This window comes from Eufriesea mexicana, unplaced genomic scaffold (genome assembly GCF_001483705.2).
Source record: "Eufriesea mexicana isolate 0111107269 unplaced genomic scaffold, ASM148370v2 scaffold1336, whole genome shotgun sequence".
NCBI lineage: Eukaryota > Metazoa > Arthropoda > Insecta > Hymenoptera > Apidae > Eufriesea > Eufriesea mexicana.
In genome coordinates this window covers 1,020,510-1,031,308 of record NW_016909447.1, presented here as the reverse complement: position 1 = coordinate 1,031,308, position 10,799 = coordinate 1,020,510, and the positions used below count along the sequence as shown (strand labels likewise).

At 36.7% G+C, this 10,799-nt stretch overlaps 1 protein-coding gene across 1 annotated transcript in view; it reads left to right on the top strand.

Moving 5' to 3' along the window:
- LOC108547976 (uncharacterized) overlaps nt 1–10,799 on the top strand; it is a 230,722-nt gene that overhangs the window by 2,286 nt on the left and 217,637 nt on the right. Inside the window, exons 3-5 of the mRNA XM_017900727.1 lie at nt 971–1,161; nt 1,389–1,450; nt 2,600–2,729. Coding sequence (XP_017756216.1) covers nt 971–1,161; nt 1,389–1,450; nt 2,600–2,729 — 383 coding nt within the window. The remainder of the gene's footprint in view (nt 1–970; nt 1,162–1,388; nt 1,451–2,599; nt 2,730–10,799) is intronic.

The following is a 10,799-nucleotide window of genomic DNA, read 5'->3' as shown; positions in this document are numbered from 1 at the left end:
ACCCCCCCCCCCCCCCCCCCCACACCGCGCGATATTATTCACAACCAATCGGAAGACACGCATCCGTCACTTACATTTCGCACTAAACAATCGGTGGACATACAAAACTTATAAAACTACCAAGACAGCAGTCACAAAAGAGAGTTCTCCTAAGAAGCCCAAGAAGAAAAGATGAGCATCATAATCAGACCATCCGTCAAGACCCACGGAGAGTAACTCAGCGCGAGAGACAGTCACACAACCGAACGCCTTAGTTCAACCGTAACCAGATCTTGCTGTATTAATTTAGGGTAGGCCGGATCCCTGCAAAATTGTCGCATCCGCGTAAACGGCATTTATGACCTCGCGAAACTTCCACCGTGCGAGATGCAACAGGTGTAGTAATTCTGTTAGGAATGTATATCGGATTCGAAGACATTCGATTGCAGCGGATGTTTCACACAAGATTTAGGGAACCCGACAATTTGACGGAAACGTTGCTCCAACTATAACGATGGTGACAGATTTAGTTAACTTAAATTAAGACAGTTAATATAATATATATTTGTTTCTAAATTAAATTAGTCGATGAAAGAAGGGCACATGGTTTCCTTTACCTGTCAATTTGGCAGGTGTCCTTAGAAATAGAAATACAGATAACGTCCGCAAACCTAGTGTTAAACAAGTTCAGACCACTATTCCCATCGTTTAAGGATGACGCATTGATTATTGCTATTGACTGACACAGGACATGGTCGGTCCAAATGTCCGTAAATCATGGGACGCTAGTAATAAAGGAAAACAGAAAAACAGTCTCCCACTTTACTAAGGACACCCAGTATTTGGAATGGAACCCTTCTTATTCTGCCATTTGTATGTAGAAACATTCATTATCATATAATGCTTATTTCCGTCAATTCTACGAATGAGCAATTTTCCGTCGCCTTGATTTGTTTTATATTTTAGTAATGACGACAATATAAATCCTCAGCTGAGCACAAGCTATCAGCAGCCTAATAATTTGTACTCACCATTTTACGTTAGGTCTTTAGCTAATGTAATGGAGGTGCTGAGTTTTGCAACAAATAACGTAACTGCACATAAGGATAGTAACTATCATACAAATGCCCAAAGTGTCAATTCAATATTTAAGCCTCCGAAAGAAATGAAACACTGCGTATGGTATCATTTATCAAATAAACATTATTTGTAATACGATGTGAAACAATTATGTATAGCCCGTTATATTAGTACTGATAAGGCAATATAGAAAGTATGACACATTTACGTAGGAAGGTATTCATACGATAGTGCATATCAACTAGTTGTTGGACTAAGCTATTATTAGCACACGGCATTGCCACACAAGTTAACTGTAAGGACTTATTAAGTAAATATTTCTCGTTTAGCCTAAAAGCTGTTGTGGAATATAAAGAGACTGCATATGGCAGCCGGGATTATTCTTTCAGCGGTACATGACCTCAGTAACAAGAGATCGCATATTTGTCATCCGAATGATCTGTGATTTCACACTCTAATGATTCTGTGTCAATTTGAGTTGTGCAGTCCGCGGAACAACTAGAATTATAACAAACATTTTCCAAGTGACAAATGTATTCATTACATATTGCAATCAAGGACAATTTTTGTATAAAGAATAGAACCAAACGTGTTAAGTAATTATGTAGTAAATATGTTAAGAATATAAAAATTTATGACTCGCATGTTGAAAAATATTAATCCAACTAATAGGAAATACATGGATGAAAGAAAAACGGATGTATCAGTTAAGTATTCGGCGATGCAAATGCACAGTAGAAAATAAACTAAAAATCTACGAAACAGTGATAAAGCACATTGGAATCTGTAAATATCACTCTGGATATAATTAATAATATGCTGTGTCACTAAATTGAGATCATTGTCATCAATGATGGCACATTGGAAATAAAGTTAACAGATAGAATTAGAAAAATTCAATTGTTAAGGTAGAAATGAATAGGTACTGAAGAATATACAGCAAGAATCTGGATAAGACTGAGTTGTTATTGAAGCATATATAGACAATATCAATGAACAAATAGGAAGGAAGCATTTCATTGACCATACTCCATAGTAAAGTTAACGAAATATTCTATTCAATTATATAGTTGTGAATAAAATGGAAAGATTTTAATTGAAATGGAACGATACGATAGTTACACTGGCAATCAGTATGCAGTTCCTTATTTGATGGTCGTTGATTCCTCGTTGATTGAAGTATAGAGCCTGAATTTGTTAAATTTATTTGGCTGAAATAAATGGTTAATTAGAAAGAGTTAATAAACGGTAAATTAGACATGCAATTGTCATAAAAGCAATATTCAAGTTTTTGAATTAAATTCACTTAAGATGATACTGGTAAATATAGCTCTCCTTTATTCATTTCTATATCCATTTTAAGCATATTATATGTTTTAATCGGTATAGTTTTTATTGTCTTTCCTACCTGCGATTTGAAGTATGGAAAGTAGAGCCGAAAATTTGTTCATTGTAACAAAACCTGCTAGTTACGAATATTGTTAATATAGTCTGCTTGTGAAATCGAATTAATTTTAGCAATCAATGTTTCATATTACAGGACCAACTATAGCAACGAGAGCAGTTCTTCAAGGGACAGCAGAATTACCATGTGACATCCGTCCGCCACGAGAAAATGACTCTGCAATTCTAGTTGTTTGGTACAAAAGCGATATTACACCTATTTATAGGTAAGCGATTAATTTTAAAATGCTTATCATTCATGAATTCTGTGTTTCATACATACAAAGGTATTATGATTATTCTTATTTTGTACAATGAATTACGGAAATAAAATATTTCCGTACAGAAGTATTGACGTGCAGTAATGTATTGAATAATAGCTTTTAACATGCTTCTCAATGAAAATTTGATTACATTTCGCAATAACGTTTACTGGTCACCATTAAGCAGCAATATATATTAAGAAGATTGTTAAAAAGTTGTCACTTTTTGTAGAGTTCCGTGCAGCCCAGTGGACGTATTTACGTTACTAATATTTGAAACAATATTCCAAAATATGAGAAAATATGTGGGCGCTACAATTGTCGCGTAACCAGAACGTTTTGTAAGCTTAATTTGTACCCCGCTCCATACACGCGGACACACCAAATGGTCTATAGAAACGATACACGTTCGTTACAAGAAACCGTTAGTCAACAGCCAACTATATTCAGATTTCTAATCTTAATTCTACATTGAGTATGTTATTTTATACATTGAGAAGGTTACTTGTATTTCACTTATGTTTTCCTGACATCGCTGATACTATTATGATACTATGGTACTATGATATACTAACATCTGCAGCATAAAATGATCTCAACACAAACGTGAAATGTTACATTTCTTTTCATTGTTTTAAGATTTAACCAATAAACGTTCAGGCAGTTGTCACTTCAGTTTCCATCTTCAGACACGAGCAGTTCTAATATTATATGCATGTTCTTCGCTACTGTTATGCACTGAAATTTCAAGACTAAATTATTTTAAAGAATTTGATTGCTCCTTCATCTATTTTCAATGCAATATTAATAAGCTAACACAGAGAAATCTAAATAGAATGCAATAGATTATTGACCCAATCCGAATAAACCGCTCAAATTATAAAATATTCATAACTTGAAATTAATATCACCTTATCAATTAATCGTAATAGCAATTTTATTTTAATACTATACTCATTACACGAATTTTATTCCAATCTCCGTTTGCTTTTCGAGACATTCGCTACTCTTGTATGCATATCAAAATTTGAGCTTCGCGTTAAGGGACATTGCATAATTTTCATAACGTTTTACGAGAGAAAGAAAAAAAGGAAAACAAAACGTGTACAGATGGATACGGAGATAAAAGTAAAATAAAAAATACCGTAATAAAATCAAAATGGGTGAGAAGTTAGAGGTTTGATACAAGGGCCGCAAAGGGTCGGAAAGATATATGGAAACAGTGTTCTATGATAACAAACATTTTACTGGCAGCGCCGCCTTCTGCATCTAACGTCGACCGGTGTGAAGTATATATAGCTCTATGTCAGCAACTAAATCAGATGCTCCGTTTCCAATTACATTATTTGACGTATATATTTTGGGTAATCGGAAGGTATGCGAGTCGAAATAAAGAAGGACGGTTTAAAGATATACAAATATACGCCAGACGTCAAGGATGGATTTGTCTTCTCACGTGCATAAACTTTGTAAAGCGGTTTTACCAATATCATGGGGATTGATTCTATGTGTTGAAGCTTTTGCTTAGCCGACGGACTTGATCCGTTCCGTCCATGTTTTCTTCCGGTTATCGTTTCTGAACCCCCATCGGTTGTCCGTAATGGCCGCATCGTTTGTGTATTCCATTATATCCTACGTGAAGATGTCATTTAGCAATGGAAGCCCTTCATACATTGTCTGTATTCATTTACCAGCCAAAACCTTCGAAAGTGTTCCGGAAACAGAAAATTCTGCAAGGTTAACATGACCGGTCAGGTAATCAGGTCTTTCCGTCTGTTGGTTGGATCGTTAAATTGTATCTTCGTCTTCCTCATTGATGTACGCTGAGAATTTTTCCACATCCAAGACTATGGAACATACAGTATCTATTTCAGGATTCGTAGACTCAGTTCTTCGGAGATTTAATTTGTTCGATCTGTGGTGTCAGAGCTTCTCCGAAGTCAACTTGTACATAAACATGACGTTTCTATTATGGATAGTTCTGTTGTTCGCCAAATCCTGCACTTGATAGTCATTCTTCTCTCAGCAATGTCAAAATAAAATGTAAGGGCCTCCTCCATTGTTGCTGCACTCGTTTTGTCGGCAGGTATTCTCGATGTGGCGGTGGAGCTAGAAGGACCAAGAGAAGAAGGAGGGGATGCGTTTCATCTCGGTTATACTTACGGACTCATCGATAAGGGTACCTAGTAGCCACAACCGGAGGTAATGCTACCATTTGAAAATTCGGAAATTCTATACATAGGAAGTGGAGGGTTTAACGTGGATGTTCGAGGAAATCCTCAGACATCTTTGAACTTGAAATTCCATTTAGTGGCAAGAACTGTGAGAAGGGTAGTGGAGGCAGAAAGAAAATACGGAAAATTCCCTTCGATAAGGGACGGAAAGGTCCAAGTATAGGACGAATGAAGTGAATCAAATGGGAAAAGAGATTGGAGGCTTAAGTTTCGGAGGCATGGAGAAAGAGGCAGGGAAAAGAAGAAAAAGGGAGATCATAAGGAGTTATTGGTCAGAAGGCAAACGGTGAGAGGGAGTAGTAACTAGAGATGAAATAGACAGCATGAAACTTTACATTTCGGAATATGGCATAAGAACGAAACAGCGTCCTCTAAATGAATGAGAAGGGCAGTTATGGATCGTGCGAAATAAATATAGGAAGAGGAGAGAGCGGATAGGAGGAAAATACCAGTAGAAAGATAGAAGCATTCCTTCTTGGAATTGCGAGAGCTGGTAGAAAGGAGAGTGATGTCTGACTTAGGAAATGGAATCACAATGAAAGTAATTTGGAGGAAAAAAGGTTTTGCACCAATGAGGTTGGATAAGTGTCAGTAGAAGTATGAAAGTTCGGAGAACATGTATATGAGTGATTATACGAAGCGCATGCGAGAGTAGAAACGTTGTAGTAGGGTGAAAATTTTTGGTCAAGAAGTTGGACGGTAAGAGTTATTGCGCGGATAAAGAAAAAAGGGAAAGCAAAGGGGCAGATGAATTTAGAGCGGTAATACTACTGAAATCGATATATAGACGCTAACAACGTTTGTGGAAATTAGTGGAAACGCTTGCAAAAGAGCGAGAGGAGAAGAAAATTTTAAATGAGGGACAGACGTGTTTAGAATGGGCGTTACTTATAATATACATATACGTATTAAGTCATTTTACAAATAATCTAGTTGGATGAGAATATGATAGAATAGTTTATGGATTCTGGAGTAGCATAGGACACTATCAATGGGGAAAGTTTATGGGAAATAATAACAAAAAGGGAGTTAAGTTAAGGGTTGATAAGCAGAACGAAAAGAATATAGACAAAAGCAATGAACAGGACGGGAATACAGAGCGATGTAGGGGAAGAATTTTAATGATTTACGGGTCCTAAGAGAAGGCTGCTCCTCGAGAAACCATTTAATTAATAGGGCGAAGGAAGATTTGATAGCCTTATGTATGCTCATGGTATTATTCTGAAAACGAAAGGGCAGGAGAGGGTGGAAGCGTTGTGAAGAAAGTTGAAGTGACATTCAAGAGAAAAGGGTTTGATTGAGAATGAAGAAAAATTGATGAAGAAAGATTGCTGGAAAATACGGGCGGAATTTAGGATCGAGAAAGGAAAATGGATAATAGAAACAGGAGGGAGAAGCTACATAGAAAGAAGTAAAGGAAGGAAGTGAGAATACAGATAGAGGAGAGGAAGCAGAAGGTAAATGCCTCAAAAGGTCAATTGGGAAAGTGAATTAGACGTCCCGAATTATGTTGAAGTATACTGGTAGGAGAAAAGGACGAAATAGTTAGTGAGATTTAGGTTAGGCAATGAGGTGTTTTAGTGTAAAGAATGCCAAGTAAATAGTATAGTAGTAGTGCCATGATGTTCAGTATATATTGTTTACTTCACAATAATTTATATTGTCGAGTTCATTTTGGAAATAAGAATACCTAATGTGATATGAAATGGATTGAAAAATGAGATTACCCAGGGAATGGGAGTGTATTTATGGTTGCTTGACTCTTGAGAATGTAATATCGACGGACCAATGTCTTTTGATGAGTTATAATTCCATATTTATTTAATCCAATTTCTTTTTCTGCCTTCTTTTTGTTGCACAATTTTGTTCATCTTTCTATTTGTCCTATGTGCCGAATCTCTCTGATTTGCAAGAACTTTTGTAATATTAAGGATAGCGAGTGTGATATTAAAATAGAGTGGTTATTTATAGTAAAAGTATAGAATAGTTATAGTAGAGACTTTTATCGGAGTACTGTTTCGAACACGCGTTTATAAGTACTTGTACGACGTTTCAGTGATTGGTGTCAAAGACGAACTGACTTTTCAATTTTGGTCTGTCTTGTGTCTCATTGTGTCCTGTCCGTCGTTTTCTCCAGTTTGGTTTTAATTGATTAAGATAAATATTAGAGGCGGAGAAGTAAACATTTTTAATTGGATAGAGGGTGTGACGAAAAAACCATCAGCTGAGCAGAAGGGAACTGCTAAGCAGCGGATTTTCATTGGTCAATGATGTGATTTACAAGTAGTCCGTTCGTCACTTCGGTGGATTCGTCACACTTGGGTCTCATCTGCCGAGTCTAGTGGTTGTAAAAATTCCTAAACTTTCGCTTTTAAATTTACAACATAATTTTCGAGAATGGCGGTGAGGCACATCTATCCTCCAGATTCGCAGTCGTAGTACAAAGTATAATATGAACCGTTAGGTCTGATAAAAGTACATGTATTAAAACAAAAATCATTATATGGACGCGGCCTCTGATACGGAACATTTCGTATAGACGTTTTATTGATATGGGTGCTGGTTTTGGCATTATTAAGTACGGAATACAGGATATCCTTCAATGAATAGCTATTCCGTCTTTGCCAGAAGGAAGTAGAATTTACTTTTTACATTACGTACTCAGTTCCGACGAACTTTTATTATTGCAGGTCATTTAATTGCCACACTACCATAATGAATCTCGTTTCTTATCTTAACTATTATGATTTGATGAAAAACGTATGCAGGAGTGGGAATATTTGAACGGCGACTATATTACATAACGATAGGTCCAGAGGACGACTCGATCGGGTCGATGTTTAGGTTAAGGTTCGGCGTGACAGATGAATGAATACCCGGAATGTACGCGATGCGTTTTTGATATTCACCGTATCAGTATGGAGTGTGCATGAATGAATATAAGGTCCATATGTGATGAAGAAGGGCGAGACAGTATCAAAAGTCGTAAAGAATAGCATTCGAAATGTCGGTCAGTACCGAGAATTAAGTAGTCATAGATAAGTGTAATCGTAATTAATCGTAATTGTACTTCGTGTTTAATTTTCACTTGGCTCATAATAAATATATTTTAGAAGCTAACGTCCCTTTTCTCTGCCAATCGCATATATCTCTTCATATATGTAGTACTGTGTTGAGAAACACCAATAATTTTAAAACCTCAAAAAAGGAAGAAAGAAAAGAAAAAGGGAAGAAAGGAAACGACTCTGAGTACATTATTATGTTTACCATAATATCCATTTATCTTATTGAACAAAATAGTGTTTTCTTCTGACATTCCTTTTTGCCACAAGTAGCAAAAAACTATTTATGGCGGTTAAGATGTTTATCCAAAGTGAAATACTCGAATATAAATTTCCTGTTTATTTATAATGCGAAAGAAACTTTAGGCAAGTCCCACATTGCTCAAGTGAACATGACTGAATAGGATGCAATCAGAATATATTTAGACTCACCTGCATTGGAAAGATTTTAATAATACACTAGATACATATAAAAGGTGTCCCACTTTAAATTGTGTTTGCAAATACCTTGAAAAACAGGAAAGATACAAAAAAATGTTTCAGACAATAATTATATAGCTTCGGGGCGGATTCATGTGTTGAGGATGTCGTGAAGGATGCCCCACAGGGATGCGCATGCAGTTTCTCTTGTCTTGTGGTTCCTACGTGCTGCCAGTTGGCATCCCCTTGCCGTTGTACTATGATAACGGTGCATGAAGAAGGACGGAGGGGTCGGGGAAGCGTTTCATCCTGGGCGTGGTAGTGTACTCCTCAGTAAGGCATTCTGGCAGGACGAACCAATCTTTTTGCCAACTTAACATTCGCTTAATGCGCCATAAGCTGTATACAATAACATGCATATAAAAAGAACCAAAACGTACAAAGGTGTTACAAATCTAACTTTATCTAAAAAAACTTAAATCTAAAATCTAACTTAATCTACCGCTCTTATCGCTATAGGATAATATAAACTCAAGAACGATCTTATATTCGTATGCGTGTTTGCCTATGTATAGAAAGGCACGAAAATTATGCAGATTTCGGTTTCAAGTGGATAAGGTGCTGGGGTTGTACTAGATAAATAAATAAATAGGAGTATAGAGGGATGAGGAAGAAGGAGGTAGATGGGGTATATATGTTTTTATTTATTTCAATATTATATTATACATTACTAGTAAGTATGTGCGTTCTGAAAATTACGAGGAACAAAGCGAAAATGGTAAAGTGGGAGAGATGAAGGAGAAAATAGAACAAGAATTTATCCCTTGCCTGCCGGGGATACCAGCGGTCGAACTAATGAGGATTTCGTGTTAGGTTTCATGTGTGTATTGGTACATGATTGCTTAGAATGGTTCTTAACAATTATAAACAAGTTGCTTTTAACGCGTATGATGATATCAATATTTTTTTGCGTTCCAACGGTTCGAATATTTCCGGTCCATTGTAGATACTTTTGTGTTAATTTTTGGTATGCTGTCACGAATGTCGTCTGTGTTATACAAAATTGCCGTGTTGCCTGTTTTTCTAGTCACATGATAGATCAAAGGTACATTTTCGCTATTCGGATCTACCCTTGACCATCAAGATATACGAAAGCTTGTGGCGGCGTGTATCCCGTGTGCCGGGTTTTCTCAATATATTGCGGATTGGGGTATATGGATCTGTTCATTAAGTTATTACTTTTCATGTTTCCAATGTTCGCACGTTGATTACGAATCGATTTGAGCATGAACAAGTTTATTCAATCCATATCCGCGTGTTCATACAATTTGAAATTACTAAGTAATTTCTTGAAATTTGACTCCGGAGTCCGGTATTTGTCTAGTCAAGCTCTGAGGCATCTTCTTTCGAAAATCCTCAGTTTCTTTATTGTACCCACCGATACATTGAACTCTATTGGGCATCCATATTTAAGTACCGCTATTATGAGTGCTTTGTAGCAAACAATTTTGCTTCCGTGTCGAACAATTTTGAATAAATCAGACGTTTGTGATTCGCGAATGCCTTATGGGCTTTCTTCATCTGCGCTTGGACATGGTTGATAAAATTTAATTTATAGTTCAATTGTACACCTAAGTAACGAACCAATTCGTTATTCGCAATTTTTACTCGATCGTCTTTTCCGTCGTGGAGTTTAAAGTGTTTCGCATGTGTCCGAACGTTATTGTTCGCGTTCGAAATCCGTGATATGTACGGCCAGATTAAAATAATTTCGCATCCACCGGTGTTAATTTTTAACTTCTACGTGTGGAAGTAATGTTGGATATTTTCAAAAATATCCTACAATCGCGTTATTAATTTCGAGAGTCTGCTGTCTTTTATATAAATTAGTAGATCGTTGGAGAATTTATTGCTAATTTGTTGGGTCGCTGTTTTGGTTACTACTTGCGGAGTAAATCGCTTATGTATATGCTAAACGAGATGGGGTAATTGGAAGTGCCTTGTTGCAAGCCATTCTCAATCGCGAAGGATTCCGTGGATGAATAATTGTTTTCCGTGACGATAAGTTTTTTTAGCACATAGCATGTCCCAGGTCACTTTGTCAAGGTACGGTTAAAAGTTACCCTTCATGAGTTTGAGGAACAGATCGTTCGGCCCACCGTATCAAAAGTTTTTTCCAGGTCTCCGAAATGCGTATTCGGAGTAATGCTGTTCTCGTCAAAGTATGTCGTTAATGACTTGCTTATGACGACATCGGAATCTTTACTAATACTCACGAGAATGCTAATTGGTCGGTAATTTGTTGGATTCCTCTTTCC